Source organism: Crassostrea angulata, chromosome 6 (genome assembly GCF_025612915.1).
Source record: "Crassostrea angulata isolate pt1a10 chromosome 6, ASM2561291v2, whole genome shotgun sequence".
In the NCBI taxonomy this organism is placed as follows: Eukaryota; Metazoa; Mollusca; class Bivalvia; order Ostreida; family Ostreidae; genus Magallana; species Magallana angulata.
In genome coordinates this window covers 49405219-49422320 of record NC_069116.1, presented here as the reverse complement: position 1 = coordinate 49422320, position 17102 = coordinate 49405219, and the positions used below count along the sequence as shown (strand labels likewise).

The 17102-nt window shown below is 30.8% G+C and overlaps 5 protein-coding genes across 5 annotated transcripts in view; all 5 read right to left on the bottom strand.

The window, feature by feature from the left end:
• Positions 1–222: 222 nt before the first annotated feature.
• LOC128187573 (CUB domain-containing protein 2-like) lies at positions 223–918 on the bottom strand. The gene is given in 3 exon segments (XM_052857989.1): positions 223–384; positions 577–800; positions 876–918. Coding segments are annotated over 3 exon segments (429 nt in total).
• Positions 919–1675: 757 nt separating this feature from the next.
• Positions 1676–2371, bottom strand: LOC128187572 (CUB domain-containing protein 2-like). Its single transcript, XM_052857988.1, is given in 3 exon segments — positions 1676–1837; positions 2030–2253; positions 2329–2371. Coding segments are annotated over 3 exon segments (429 nt in total).
• Positions 2372–3128: 757 nt separating this feature from the next.
• Positions 3129–3824, bottom strand: LOC128187571 (CUB domain-containing protein 2-like). The gene is given in 3 exon segments (XM_052857987.1): positions 3129–3290; positions 3483–3706; positions 3782–3824. Coding segments are annotated over 3 exon segments (429 nt in total).
• Positions 3825–4581: 757 nt separating this feature from the next.
• Positions 4582–5277, bottom strand: LOC128187570 (CUB domain-containing protein 2-like). Its single transcript, XM_052857986.1, is given in 3 exon segments — positions 4582–4743; positions 4936–5159; positions 5235–5277. Coding segments are annotated over 3 exon segments (429 nt in total).
• An 8226-nt stretch (positions 5278–13503) lies between these two features.
• LOC128187569 (cubilin-like) overlaps positions 13504–17102 on the bottom strand; it is a 32799-nt gene continuing 29200 nt past the window's right edge. Inside the window, exons 6-8 of the mRNA XM_052857985.1 lie at positions 14191–14405; positions 13941–14091; positions 13504–13730 (exon numbers count right to left, since the gene is read on the bottom strand). Of these exons, the coding sequence (XP_052713945.1) occupies positions 13504–13730; positions 13941–14091; positions 14191–14405 (593 nt within the window). The remainder of the gene's footprint in view (positions 13731–13940; positions 14092–14190; positions 14406–17102) is intronic.

Sequence of the window (17102 nt, the reverse complement as noted above, 5' to 3'; positions counted from 1 at the left end):
AAATAAATAAGAAGATAGAGAAAAATGCTTAAAATATTTTTTACTGGTACATGTAAACAAAAAACAAAGCACGAGCCTTGTTTACATGACATAGAATTGTGAGCAGTGTGTCTTGCCTATAACTATACGACTGACTCTCAAATTTCATTTAATAATTAAATTTGCATTCGTAAAGCATTGAAAATCTTTCTCAAAATAATCCTCAAGCTTACATAAATATTTTTAACATGTACCTTTCCATGTCAAGTTAAATCCCTTGGTGTTGTGCAAGTTATCAGACACAAAGTGAATGGTTATGACGCTTCCATCAACTGTCAGATTGAAAGGTTCAAAGTTACCGCATCTATGCATGGCCTTAAAGCAACATGGTTCCGTCTGATATATCTGAAGAAACATAAAGTACCTATAAGGGCCTAAAAATATGCATGTTTTTGTTATCTTTTCAAAGTTCTTTAACTCTTTAAATTCGTCATATGATTATTTTTAAAGATGAAATTCTCTTCAACACTATATTTCAATCAAATTGATCTCTTTAGTAAGACGCATGTTAAGGCATTTTTTTTATTGAATGCTCACCTGTAACTAATCAACACAATGTTGAGTGCCCTCATACTTTTTGATGTCGAAGTCTTTAAAGTTAAATGAGACAATGGCATTAAAATTTCCTGTTCTTAGTGTCCACATGTAGGCAGCATTGTCTGGATAGTTTCCAGGATAACCTGGGGAAGTTATGATACCAGTAGAACCATTTCTTGTGGCGTTAATTTCTGTTTGGTTGGTATACTGTTGTTTTTCTGATACTTATAAAAGAATTGTAATAACATAAACCAGTTTCAAAATAACAACCATACGACAGAATGAATAACGAGACTTACCAACCACAGCAGTCATTAAGTACCAGTAAATTAGAACATCCATGACATTTAAGAAGTCTAGAAAGCATGAAAGAAAAAAAAATAATATAGCCTTTATAATAGCCAATATTTATATTGTGAGTTTTCATGTATTTCCACCTTTTTTGGTTGCATCATTACACTAATTACGTTATATTTTTGTTCTATTGGATGTTATTTGTGAAAAATGCACTTTTATTCAAATTAAAATAACTGAAAATTCCCTGAGTACAGTCTGTAAATGAATCACATATAATGACTAAAATGAATTTTTTTATTAGCATACACAAGTGTGTTTGTTATTCTTATCATTTATATTAAAAGGGACATGGTCACAATTTTTGTCAAAAATTATTTTTCCGATTTTAATGAGTACAGTGCTTCAATAATGCATTTTTAATGGACCAAAATTTGAGTTAAAAGCAATTTACAGAACCTACAATTCTTCGCTGTGTAAACAAAGCTTTTGTTTACATTTTGAATGTTGAGTAAAAATTCCAGTTTTAGACCTAGAATAAATGTGTTAAACGCTAGGAACTGTTAATTTACATGTATGCATAAAATAAATAAGAAGATAGAGAAAAATGCTTAAAATATTTTTTACTGGTACATGTAAACAAAAAACAAAGCACGAGCCTTGTTTACATGACATAGAATTGTGAGCAGTGTGTCTTGCCTATAACTATACGACTGACTCTCAAATTTCATTTAATAATTAAATTTGCATTCGTAAAGCATTGAAAATCTTTCTCAAAATAATCCTCAAGCTTACATAAATATTTTTAACATGTACCTTTCCATGTCAAGTTAAATCCCTTGGTGTTGTGCAAGTTATCAGACACAAAGTGAATGGTTATGACGCTTCCATCAACTGTCAGATTGAAAGGTTCAAAGTTACCGCATCTATGCATGGCCTTAAAGCAACATGGTTCCGTCTGATATATCTGAAGAAACATAAAGTACCTATAAGGGCCTAAAAATATGCATGTTTTTGTTATCTTTTCAAAGTTCTTTAACTCTTTAAATTCGTCATATGATTATTTTTAAAGATGAAATTCTCTTCAACACTATATTTCAATCAAATTGATCTCTTTAGTAAGACGCATGTTAAGGCATTTTTTTTATTGAATGCTCACCTGTAACTAATCAACACAATGTTGAGTGCCCTCATACTTTTTGATGTCGAAGTCTTTAAAGTTAAATGAGACAATGGCATTAAAATTTCCTGTTCTTAGTGTCCACATGTAGGCAGCATTGTCTGGATAGTTTCCAGGATAACCTGGGGAAGTTATGATACCAGTAGAACCATTTCTTGTGGCGTTAATTTCTGTTTGGTTGGTATACTGTTGTTTTTCTGATACTTATAAAAGAATTGTAATAACATAAACCAGTTTCAAAATAACAACCATACGACAGAATGAATAACGAGACTTACCAACCACAGCAGTCATTAAGTACCAGTAAATTAGAACATCCATGACATTTAAGAAGTCTAGAAAGCATGAAAGAAAAAAAAATAATATAGCCTTTATAATAGCCAATATTTATATTGTGAGTTTTCATGTATTTCCACCTTTTTTGGTTGCATCATTACACTAATTACGTTATATTTTTGTTCTATTGGATGTTATTTGTGAAAAATGCACTTTTATTCAAATTAAAATAACTGAAAATTCCCTGAGTACAGTCTGTAAATGAATCACATATAATGACTAAAATGAATTTTTTTATTAGCATACACAAGTGTGTTTGTTATTCTTATCATTTATATTAAAAGGGACATGGTCACAATTTTTGTCAAAAATTATTTTTCCGATTTTAATGAGTACAGTGCTTCAATAATGCATTTTTAATGGACCAAAATTTGAGTTAAAAGCAATTTACAGAACCTACAATTCTTCGCTGTGTAAACAAAGCTTTTGTTTACATTTTGAATGTTGAGTAAAAATTCCAGTTTTAGACCTAGAATAAATGTGTTAAACGCTAGGAACTGTTAATTTACATGTATGCATAAAATAAATAAGAAGATAGAGAAAAATGCTTAAAATATTTTTTACTGGTACATGTAAACAAAAAACAAAGCACGAGCCTTGTTTACATGACATAGAATTGTGAGCAGTGTGTCTTGCCTATAACTATACGACTGACTCTCAAATTTCATTTAATAATTAAATTTGCATTCGTAAAGCATTGAAAATCTTTCTCAAAATAATCCTCAAGCTTACATAAATATTTTTAACATGTACCTTTCCATGTCAAGTTAAATCCCTTGGTGTTGTGCAAGTTATCAGACACAAAGTGAATGGTTATGACGCTTCCATCAACTGTCAGATTGAAAGGTTCAAAGTTACCGCATCTATGCATGGCCTTAAAGCAACATGGTTCCGTCTGATATATCTGAAGAAACATAAAGTACCTATAAGGGCCTAAAAATATGCATGTTTTTGTTATCTTTTCAAAGTTCTTTAACTCTTTAAATTCGTCATATGATTATTTTTAAAGATGAAATTCTCTTCAACACTATATTTCAATCAAATTGATCTCTTTAGTAAGACGCATGTTAAGGCATTTTTTTTATTGAATGCTCACCTGTAACTAATCAACACAATGTTGAGTGCCCTCATACTTTTTGATGTCGAAGTCTTTAAAGTTAAATGAGACAATGGCATTAAAATTTCCTGTTCTTAGTGTCCACATGTAGGCAGCATTGTCTGGATAGTTTCCAGGATAACCTGGGGAAGTTATGATACCAGTAGAACCATTTCTTGTGGCGTTAATTTCTGTTTGGTTGGTATACTGTTGTTTTTCTGATACTTATAAAAGAATTGTAATAACATAAACCAGTTTCAAAATAACAACCATACGACAGAATGAATAACGAGACTTACCAACCACAGCAGTCATTAAGTACCAGTAAATTAGAACATCCATGACATTTAAGAAGTCTAGAAAGCATGAAAGAAAAAAAAATAATATAGCCTTTATAATAGCCAATATTTATATTGTGAGTTTTCATGTATTTCCACCTTTTTTGGTTGCATCATTACACTAATTACGTTATATTTTTGTTCTATTGGATGTTATTTGTGAAAAATGCACTTTTATTCAAATTAAAATAACTGAAAATTCCCTGAGTACAGTCTGTAAATGAATCACATATAATGACTAAAATGAATTTTTTTATTAGCATACACAAGTGTGTTTGTTATTCTTATCATTTATATTAAAAGGGACATGGTCACAATTTTCGTCAAAAATTATTTTTCCGATTTTAATGAGTACAGTGCTTCAATAATGCATTTTTAATGGACCAAAATTTGAGTTAAAAGCAATTTACAGAACCTTCAATTCTTCGCTGTGTAAACAAAGCTTTTGGTTACAAATTTGATGTTGAGTAAAAATTCCAGTTTTAGACCTAGAATAAATGTGTTAAACGCTAGGAACTGTTAATTTACATGTATGCATAAAATAAATAAGAAGATAGAGAAAAATGCTTAAAATATTTTTTACTGGTACATGTAAACAAAAAACAAAGCACGAGCCTTGTTTACATGACATAGAATTGTGAGCAGTGTGTCTTGCCTATAACTATACGACTGACTCTCAAATTTCATTTAATAATTAAATTTGCATTCGTAAAGCATTGAAAATCTTTCTCAAAATAATCCTCAAGCTTACATAAATATTTTTAACATGTACCTTTCCATGTCAAGTTAAATCCCTTGGTGTTGTGCAAGTTATCAGACACAAAGTGAATGGTTATGACGCTTCCATCAACTGTCAGATTGAAAGGTTCAAAGTTACCGCATCTATGCATGGCCTTAAAGCAACATGGTTCCGTCTGATATATCTGAAGAAACATAAAGTACCTATAAGGGCCTAAAAATATGCATGTTTTTGTTATCTTTTCAAAGTTCTTTAACTCTTTAAATTCGTCATATGATTATTTTTAAAGATGAAATTCTCTTCAACACTATATTTCAATCAAATTGATCTCTTTAGTAAGACGCATGTTAAGGCATTTTTTTTATTGAATGCTCACCTGTAACTAATCAACACAATGTTGAGTGCCCTCATACTTTTTGATGTCGAAGTCTTTAAAGTTAAATGAGACAATGGCATTAAAATTTCCTGTTCTTAGTGTCCACATGTAGGCAGCATTGTCTGGATAGTTTCCAGGATAACCTGGGGAAGTTATGATACCAGTAGAACCATTTCTTGTGGCGTTAATTTCTGTTTGGTTGGTATACTGTTGTTTTTCTGATACTTATAAAAGAATTGTAATAACATAAACCAGTTTCAAAATAACAACCATACGACAGAATGAATAACGAGACTTACCAACCACAGCAGTCATTAAGTACCAGTAAATTAGAACATCCATGACATTTAAGAAGTCTAGAAAGCATGAAAGAAAAAAAAATAATATAGCCTTTATAATAGCCAATATTTATATTGTGAGTTTTCATGTATTTCCACCTTTTTTGGTTGCATCATTACACTAATTACGTTATATTTTTGTTCTATTGGATGTTATTTGTGAAAAATGCACTTTTATTCAAATTAAAATAACTGAAAATTCCCTGAGTACAGTCTGTAAATGAATCACATATAATGACTAAAATGAATTTTTTTATTAGCATACACAAGTGTGTTTGTTATTCTTATCATTTATATTAAAAGGGACATGGTCACAATTTTTGTCAAAAATTATTTTTCCGATTTTAATGAGTACAGTGCTTCAATAATGCATTTTTAATGGACCAAAATTTGAGTTAAAAGCAATTTACAGAACCTACAATTCTTCGCTGTGTAAACAAAGCTTTTGTTTACATTTTGAATGTTGAGTAAAAATTCCAGTTTTAGACCTAGAATAAATGTGTTAAACGCTAGGAACTGTTAATTTACATGTATGCATAAAATAAATAAGAAGATAGAGAAAAATGCTTAAAATATTTTTTACTGGTACATGTAAACAAAAAACAAAGCACGAGCCTTGTTTACATGACATAGAATTGTGAGCAGTGTGTCTTGCCTATAACTATACGACTGACTCTCAAATTTCATTTAATAATTAAATTTGCATTCGTAAAGCATTGAAAATTATAAAAACAGAAAAAATAGAATGATCACAATTGAGACTATGCCTCTTTTAAGGGACATTGGTAGAATTTATTCTTCCTTTTTGAAAAGTTACAAAACTTCAGTATGGCATCACTAAAAGTCAACTAAAATGTGAGAGTCAGTCGTCAAGTCATTAGCGAGATACAGGGCTCACTTTTTTTTTCTTTATTAAACAGAAGCTTAGGTCGTGTTTTTGTTTACATTTTAAATCTTCAAAAGAAAATTCTATGATAAGACCTAAATTGAATGTGACAAACGTTAGGAGCTGTTTAGAACCATTATAACTCGAGCTTGGACTTTCGGTAGGAGTAGACTATCTTGTTTGCGCAGCAAAACAAGCTGTAAAATACTGACCTACTTTCTAGTTCGCTGATAGAACTAGCTCATCAATATTCAATATTCATAGATTGACGAAACCTGAACGCTTTTTTAAGTAAACAAAATTTTATTCCACATTCATTTCTACTTGGAAAATACAAAACAAAATAAACTCGGAAAAGGTACAGACTCCCGTATTTAGATCATCATTTATCTTTTCTTCGGTGGAAGGCATTGTGGAGATTCTAAAATTTAAAAAAAAAAACAAGTCTTAAGTAAATACGACTGAGATCTTTTATAGGCGTTAGTGAACAAGAAGTGTAGATTCCTGTGTTGATTTAGCGAAAAAATAAATTAGGGAATTGCCAGACCGTTGATTTAATTAAAATAAATGACTGATTTCTGTATTTAATAACCGGTTCTAACTGGTTTGATTTTGATCTAGCTGCAGGTCTGTAGCACTCAGTCTGAAAAAAGAGGATACACGACCTAGGAGGTAGTTTTTACGTGTTAAAAACTTGCAATTTACGGAGCACATAAACTTACTATGGTTTATCTAACATTTTTTTTTTAAAAGAAGATAGATATACATGTACGAGGGTCAATCAAAAAATACGAAGACAATGTGGCTGTCTATCATATATTTTTCATGAAAGTCATACTTAACAGATTAATCTGTGCACCAACACTTATGTTATTGATATGCGAAGTTTTAGTCCATTTGATGAAACGGTATTTTTGTTACCCATTTTTAAAAACAACATATTTTGTCACCACGGCGCACGGTAACGTTCAAAACATGGCGTCAAGATTAAACACGCACAGTTTATAGATATTCCCCATCTTTATATCATGCTTAGTATCTTGTGCCTTGCTCATTACAATTCAAAATGGCACCGAACCACTTAACATCTTATTTGCACACGTGTTCTAGAATCATAAGTTAGTTCTTCAAAGTTTTCATTTTCTAACCGTGTATCTCTTAGTTCACAGTAATGATAACCCTGAACGTCCGTTACTTCTTTTTTGACTAAATATTTACAGATATTCTACTCTTTTTCGGACTGTATTATATTCAGAATACAATGACCACCACCCCCACAAAATTTATTACAGTTAAACACAAACTTGCAAATAATTGTTGACTTATTTTATGCACCATTGAGCATTTTCACAGCTTGTATCGGTTTTTTCCTGAGTTAAATCCATTTTGTTTGTACTTTTCGTTGCGCCGTGACGTCCGGCGACGTCGATGTTTTTAGTAAATTCTAAAGAGGACTACCTGTCTTTAATAACTAATATCTGTTCGACAAAACAATATATCCCGTCATTATTTGGTACATATAATACCATGACTATATTAAATTTGAATTTTCAATATTATGTGGCTTTAAGCACAATTTATAGAGATATTACTTTCAACATTATATGGTTTATTGTTGACATAAGACAAATTTTGACCGTGCGCCGTGACCTCATTTTTGCAGGATTAGATTCTAAATAATTCTTAGAAATAAACAAATTTATGAACTTTTTTTCTTGCAAATTGTTTGAAACTATTGCTTAATTATGCCTACCAAATTTAGTAATGATATGACGTTAAGTAACATAGCTATGACAAAAGTCTTCGTATTTTTTGATTGACCCTCGTATATAAAAGCATAATTTTATCGTCTTTTTTAATATATTTTTTTCTTCTTTTAGATCTGCATGTAGAGTCTATTTTTAAATGGAATCCTTAAGCAAACAAGGGAGATTGAATATAAATGGAACATCTCTTTCTAGAGACATGAGAAATGCGGTGATATGCGACTTGATTAATGGCGGTGCTTCAGTAGGGGATCTCAAATTTCCTCGTTGTTTAGGCGCAAATTTGGCAAAAAAAGTATAAAATTTCAAACTCGACTGTTTCAAATATCTGGGCGAAATATATTGAAAACTTTTCCATTTCTCCTCGTTAACCAATGAACACAAAAGATCGGAAAATTGGAAATGAAGATCGTGAATTTATCAAGGCATTAAAAACGAAAGACCTTCTATTCAGCTTCAAACAATTCGAGATGAATTGCTCAAACATTCCAACACAATTACAAGCATCAGTATTTAAACAATTTGCAAAACCATTCGAAAAGATCTGTCAATGACATACAAAAAAATTTGTCTCTACAACAAAAACAGATTAACTTTACAAAATATTCAGTATACCCAACAATTTTTGAATTATGTTTTTAACAAAGATCCCTTCAGGCTGAAGTTCATGGACGAAATGGGAATAAGACTTGCGGATGGGCAACCAACTTACGGTCATTCTATAAGGGGTTCAAAGTGCGTAGAAATGACCCGATACAACAGAAGTTCTAATTATACAGTTAACTTATTAGTAAGCATTACGGGTGTTAAATATGTTAATATTCTTGATGGGCCATCAGACACCACCAAATACGTTGATTTTGTGGGTGAAGCGGCAAAAAGCTTCACAGACGATGGGGAGAGGGCTATCCAGGTGGGTGACGTGCTAGGGGTAGATATTGCCCCTATACACCACCATGCCGCAGAAAGGATTTTAAGGAACTGGCTTCCCACAATTGGAGCAGAATACTTGTTCCTACCAACTTATTCCCCTGATCTAAACCCAGCAGAACAATATTTTCGAAAAGTGAAAACTTAGCTTAAAAATGACCGGTACAGAGTGAGACTTAGCGACAACTTTAAAATGGCTGAACTTGAAGTATTCGGGGAAATCACTATTTCTGACACACTGTCATTTTTTCACGCAACTCAGTGTGTACATACTGGGTAAAATCCGATGACAATAAATATTCATGTGTTTGTCTTCTGTTTTTGTTTTGTTGTTGATTTTTTAACACAAGAGGCATTCTGAATGTGATTGTAGTAAAATGGAGTGAAAGTTTACCGTGTGAAACATCTCATTGTGAATGAAAAGTCTGACCCAATTTTGTGACGCTGTTTCAAATGAAATATACAGCAATAGCATGAAGTCGGGCAAGTGTCGTATTCATATTTACTGGCCAATGACTAAACAGTTAACCACGAGTTTGCCCCGCCTCGATCAAATCGGAGTTTGTCACGTAATGCCGAAAGTCCAAGCTCGTGTTATAATGGTTCTAATTATGTTCAAAACGAATTAGATGGTAGAACAATCAGCTTGAAAAAGATCTGTATAACAATATAATAAATAGAATTGTTGTATGAATCATCGTCAGTTGTTAACATAAAAAAACACACCACAAAGAAGAAAATAACGAGTTGGTTGTACTTCATGTATTAATGTTTATGGTAAATTTTAATATATTTTTTAGCAATAAATCTGAAGTTTCTCATTTTACTATTATTATTAAGTATCGAGTTTGTTAATGTAAGCATTTCTTACGGTAATTGCATGACCATTGCCATAGTATGAGGGAATGGAGAACATAATGATTTGAACATTGTTCTAATACAAAGTTCAACTCCTCATTATTCTCTTGGAGATTATGTAATTCAAACCATTTTAATTTTTTGTTGTATTTTGTTAAATAATGTAAGATCGTATGGTCATCCGGTAGAAACTGCCCAATTTTTAAAGTAAAGAATAAGCCAGATAATTTTATCTACACTTTATTTTATAAAGATAATCATGCGTATTCAATTGCATGAGTTCCTCAAAAGTATTAAAAATAATTCATGTCAGCTCAAATTTTCAGGTCTTTCATATTTTTGCGTAAATAATTAATATGGATGTCATTTTATGATATTTTTCTACCATATTTTACGTGGAAATATAATAAATACACACACAAAGTCATTTTATATGACGCAGAACAAAGAAATTCAAATATATCATTTTTATAAAATTCCATGTCATTCAGGTCTTCAGTATTTCAGGTCTTTAAAATGTCCCTCATACCGATCCCAATACAATTAAAAAACTCCGAAATTTTCTGGATAAATTACAGTCTCGGTAAAATTGCGCATAACACGACAGTGTATGACCCACTTTACATTTACGAATAAAACCAAAAATATGTAATATTTTTTAAAGGCATAAACATATTTCTTCATGCAAATTTACTTTTAATTCATAAAAATAAGCATAATATTAATTCTATATTAAAAAAAAACTTTCCTGCAGAAACGCAGTTACAATATCTAAATGTATATCAAATAACGGACCGCCTTCTGGCGGCCCGTAAAAACGTCAGTCAGCATGTGTCCTACATGTAATTGAACGCATAACTACATGTAGTTGCATATGCTGCACTAGCTTTATCCAGGTATAGGCTTCGGATTGCGTCAAGTCCCCCAATTTTGTCGATTTATCAAAAGTAAATAACAAAAAAACATTTTTTATTCAGGAAAAGTATATGCAAAATGCTAAATACAACTGTTACAGTTATGCGTTTTGCATTTGCGTCACCTTGTTCCTTGAAAGTACTGAATAGCAAAATATTGTTTTGTACACGTCAACCGAAATGATAAACATCCGTAATGTGCTCTTAAATAACTTCCGATGCAAGCCAATTCGGAGCCAAAATTGAAATATTTAGGATCAGGCTAATGGCCTGAAAATGCTCTTAGCGATATGAGTATAAAAACCCCAAAAGACCCTTTAAATCCTCATACTATACAAATATGACTAATTAACATAGTAAAAAATATAATACCTAAAACTATAAGCATTAAGATCACATAAATTCCTTTATATACATGTACATAAATACACTTAACTGTAATTTTTCATGTATAAACAGTGTCATTTCATGTCATTTTAACAAATAATGACAGCTGTATAAAAGGTAAGTATTAATTTATTGATAGGCGTTTGTATATGCTCTAGGTTTCAGAACAGGTTTTAAGGAAACAATTTCACAATGCTGCAAACTTTACAAGTAAAAACTCTAAAGATCTCAATGTGATACATTTGTTTTCAATATTCAATGTTATAAAATGACACCAAAGATTAATTTCTACTCGGGTCTAAATTCCTATCTATAACTGAATAAGCTCAATTTGTAATTGGAATTGGGGTGTTTTGAAATCCTTTCACAATTCTCTTAACTCGAAAAGACTATGTTGAAAACAAGACAAAATACATGATCTCTGTTTAGCATCTTTAGACTATCCCAAATACGACGTAGAGATTCTTCCAACACTAACACTCCATCCAATGTTAGAATATTACATTTTTATATTAATTGTACATGTATTATTTGTTAAGTCAATGACAATACTCTGTTTGACAAAGTTTTGTGCTTTAGCGGAAAGGCAAAAAAAAAAAGTTTAAAATTCGAGTTTGCTTCATATATTTTTCAGACTTTGTCAGTGGGTATCATAATATTAATTGATACCAATGCTACGTCGATAAAACAAAACGTAAGAAATCGATAGTGGGACGTCGTGGATTAGAATTCGATGGCAACTATCAATGCGGCGTGAAATTTCAGTTAAGCCAGATGTATTTTTTGTTATGCATTTTCAGGGGTTTTTTTTTAAAGAAAATACAATTTACGATCACATTAGATTTAAATTAACTGATTTATCATGATTTATTATGCTTTAAAAAATGGGTTTTGACAAAAACAGAATTGTAGCAAAAAAGAAGAAATTCAGACTAAGATTCTCTTTCAAAGATTTTTTTCAAAAATCTTTTGGCGCCTTAAGATATTTTTATTAGTACTTGATTATAAATTTGGAAAGGACTATATCTGGTATTTTTAAATATCTACCCCCAATTCTAACTTTTTAAATAGTATGGTATAAAAATCAAATCTTCATAAATCATTGTACAGAGGATGCTCATCACTTTTATTTTGATTTTAGTCATCATTGCTCATTCGCTGTTTATCTATGACGACACCTAAATGACCCAATTCGCGCTTTTTTGCAAACAAATGAAAATATTGTCTTTTTTTCTTTATATTTTGCATTTAGAAGAATAAAGCGCAGGTCTGCTAAAGTATGATTTTAACACATTATTTCTTCAAAAACGTATACACATCATACTAAAAAATGGTACTTGAACAAAGCAGCGCTCGATGTTTCCCAGTCGTAAAACCATCGGGAAACACCCATATTTTGCTACGAAACATCAATTTATCAAAATAAGACAATGTTTATAACGTCATATCTACATTATGAGGTCACTGTGCTGATAACCTTTTACACACGTATTTTCAATATGATTTCAAGTATCTTACACCCCATTTTTAAGCCCTATTAAAGATTTTTATTTTGAGGGCACACAATGCATATACCAAATATAGTCCTCTTATATTGGCTCTATCTCATTTTTAACATTAGGCTATTTTATGACACAAACTGCAAAAGAAAAAAATTCCTTATAAGCATTCATATCGCAATTACTGATCATTGACCTCATTTAATTTTTGAACCAGCAGAAAAGAGGCATGAGTAATTGAGAAAATAATAACACTTAATTTTAGTGTTAACATTAGATCAAGCCTATGTCGATTGCGGACATTATTTTATATATGAGGAAGTTTTGGAATAATGCCATTTGGGGGTTTTTTCGGGAAATACTACACTGAGACCACCACCAAATATCATTTAACCTTTTCAGATAAAAATGTTTTATTTTTTTAAATAAAACATTTTTACCTGAAACAGGAAGTTCCCAAATATCTTGAAAATGGTTGAAATCCCCATCTCTAACCCAGGTATATTATTGTTCCTTAAGTAATGTCAGTTCATCTGATCATTTCACAAATAGAAATCTTCAAGTACATGTATTAACTTTTTGTCTGTAAAAGTTGACCCATGTTGGTCACCCCTACCCTCCAATGATGGCCTCATTCGTTTGGGCAACTTTATAAACGCTCCAATTATAATTGCATCTTGTTTTAAAAATTTCTATATTATAATTAAATTTTAGCATTTTACATATGCATCTTAGAATTTCATGTATTTTCAGTGAAATTTGTAATGGAAAATATTTGATATATATAAAACATGTTAAAATTTTGCCAGCGGGGGTCTTAAAATTGCTTTGCTTTCTAAGATGCGGGTAATTTTTGTTAAAATTCTTTCTAGACATCAAATTATGAACGTAATAATAGTTAAAGCTTACGATAGTTTAGCAGGTCTTAAAATAAGGCTAAGTTTCAAAGTGAGCCCAATGTTTAATTTATATTTGATATATCGATCAAACTTAAAAGGTTTTCTTTTTTTCCCTCTGTCTTTTACTATAAACGACTCTGTATTCTTTGTTAATGGAACATTTTTGTGTGTACTCGGCTGTTTTTTGCTCGAAGTCAACATAGCTGACGGCAGCGTATGGATCTCCCTTGTTGATTTTTTTGCTATTGGATTTGGTGTTGTTGTTCTTGATGATGTTGTCTTGGTTGTCTCTGTTGTCGTCGTTCGATCTTTTGTTTTCTAGATTGTTATCTCTGTTTTTGTTGTTGTCGTTGGTTTTGTTGTTGTTATCTCTGTTGTTGTCGTCGTTGGTTTTGTTTTTGTTGTTGTTGTGGTTCGTTTTGTTGTTGTATTAGGGATGTATACTTAAAGGTGGTTTAATGCTTATATGATATATTGCGTAAAATATGTGTTCAAATTGAAAACTATTCTCTTAAAAGTAAAATGTACCTTTCCAGGAGAAATAAAACCCTATAGAGTTGTAAATGCTATCCGACACAAATGTAACGACGAAAATGTTCCCAGTGTACACAAGATTAAATGGAGCAAAATGTCCACATCTTTTTATAATTCGTATATAATACGGTTCTATCCTCTCTATCTGACAAATAAATTTATATATTTTTATCTCATTTGATAATGATTTCATATACGACAATTTTTTATGTTTCATTGAACTACCTAAATATAGTATTCCTACCTGTAAATAATCCTCACACTTTGAAGTAAAGTGGTACTTTACCAAATCAAAGTCAGTAATGTTAAATACGACCGCTGCGTTAGAATCTCCAGTTGTCAAAGTCCATGTGTAATGTGCATCGTTTTGATAATTTCCAGGATATCCAGGTGACGTAAAAGCACCACTACTACCATTTTTCGAAGCGTTGATATCTTGGTTGACGGAAAACATCTGCCCTACTTGGTGCGTATAAAATAGTGGTTTTTGCTATAACCGTAAAGTAGTAGTAAGACAAATTAGTCAATAAATATTTTCATTGTAATACTTACCTATCACATAAGGTATCAAATAAAGGAGCGGGAGAAGGCTCATTTATATGAGAAGAACATACTTCAAAACAGCTCGATATGCTTTGAAAGGAGGAATGACAGTTTAAATTAATTTTGACATCAACATATTTATATTTTCAACTGTCTTTGTCTGTGGTAACATTACCAATCAATTTTGAACCCTGAAATCCAATATCTTCATAAAACTTGAGTGACACAAAATGGGCGTGACTTATAGCATAAGCGGAAAAGGGAATAGGCTGCGCTGCATAGTAGCACATAGCATGTGCTACGTAAAAATTAGTGGTTTTAAAATAATGTTGTTTAAAGTGAACAAATTGGAAATAATATAAATATAAGTAATAAGGAATCATTCAATATTATGAGGTGATAATTTCGGTTGAAGCGTTGTCAAATCTATCATAGAGCCCTTCGGGCTTTATTGGATTTGACCACGCCCCGACCAAAATTATCACCTAATAATACTCAAAGAATGTTTCCTTATTTCTTAAATATATAAGCACCAATATTATTATATTGAAAGTTGATATTAATTTCCGTATCAATATAGATTAACAATACATATCCCTGCTGTCCTACTCTTTTTTTGGCGAAAAGTTATATATGTAAAGGCTTAATAAAAAACTCTGCCAACATCATTTACAAAACCAAGCTGGGCATAAAAAAGGACCTTCTTACTACATTATTGGAGATTGAAGAGTTTCCAATGCGTGCTTTTTAACTTACAAATATGACTATTGATTATCCCGTGAGCGTTTGCATTTATTTATTCAACATATCAAACGTATCTATTAATAATGATTAGTGTATTGTCCACATCGATTAACTATGCACCAATGCCCGTATATAACTTAAATTTGTATCAAGTACATTACGTTATATGAATTACATTACAATATTGTAAGGTTGCATTTTTTCTATACTTCTTCATACTGTTAACTTTACTAAATTTAAGTCTTCATGAAAAAACATTCTTCTTTGAATTACTCTGCATACCATTTGACATTAGCTTATCTCTATACTAATTCACCCACTTCCCTTTGCATCTGAAAATTCAGCTTAATCGTATAATTTTTCATTGAAACAAAGTTTTAGTTTAAGAAATATCCATGGTATATATTGCGTATCTAATTAGAATAAATAATATAATAAAATATTAGGAAAAGTAAAACATATAATTATCTTAATGCATTTTTTTCACTAATTTCAAATGCCTTATTGACGCTTATATAGAATTTACTAAATTTATTTTTTTTACTTACAAATTGGTGTATCATGGTTTAAAAAATATAACAGATATTTAGATAAAAATGTATATCCCTCAAAATGGCTCTTTGATGTCTTAGATAATGGTATACATATTGAAAAAGTGTCTTCGTGTAAAAATACGACTCAGATTTTGTTTTCAAATCAAGCACGTGGCCAAAATGTGCTCGTGGACATAATTTCTGTACAATTTGCTTACAAAACCACCAAGTAATCTAGGACGACACTAAAGGTACCATTTATAATGTGTTTTAAACTAAAGCCATTGCATTTATATAACTTCCTGGCAACGAAATGCTCATGAAAACTGCGAAATGATCTTACAAGTGGAAGAATAAACCATACACTATATGTATGTTTTTCATCAAATTTATATGGTGAACCTGATGTCGCCGTCAACACAACGTCTATAAGGAAATTCGGAAAACTGCTTGCTTGTACTTCCTTCGTGTACATTGTATTCCCAGGGTAAAATTGCAGAGCTCAAAAACAAAAAAATTGTGATGTTTAAAAGGGAAATGGAAATGTCACTAATTAAATCTTAAAATAGGATTATTTAACTTCCTGTATGGTTGATGTATATTATATATTTGCATTGTTTTTCTCATAACATCTCAAAGTTGAAATTACATGATAACTATAATTAAGAATTTTTCAATAAATTATTTTGTTGGTTTTTTTGGTTGTTTGTTTTTATACTCTTGACGTTGACAATGCGTGAAAACTTTTCACGATTTGTGGAAACTTTATTTTAACAACAACGTTCACTGACCTAGGGTAACCAAGGCGTCTAAATTTTTTTTAGCAAATATAAGTGTATAAAAAAGCGAGAATCAATAGCTACTGTTTCTTGAATAATATATCTTGATATAATATTATAAGTATAAATTAAATTGCAGAAAGTGACTCAGATAATTGTCGAACTGTTAAAAATGGAAAATACAGAGGTCCTGTGAAAAAACTCACTTTCATTGAATTTTGTTTTTGCGTTTAGAAAATACCTTTTTCTTCGACCTACTAAACAAGTTTTACATTATGTATAATACAACAATAAAGAATATATATCAAGCTAACATTGTCTGAAAGATAAAAAAGAATCTAATGACAAATTCATGTTTTAAAAATCGGCTTTAATTATTTTTTGAATATGACAAAATATTATATAAGACAGAGCTTTAGTAAATGTTTATATATATTATTGAGGATAACGTTTTGGCCTGATTTGTCAGAAATAACTTCAAACACTGCCCAAAAAGTCACTATAAATTAATTTAATCCTGAAATAAAATCATCTCTAAATAAAAAGGTAATATTAAA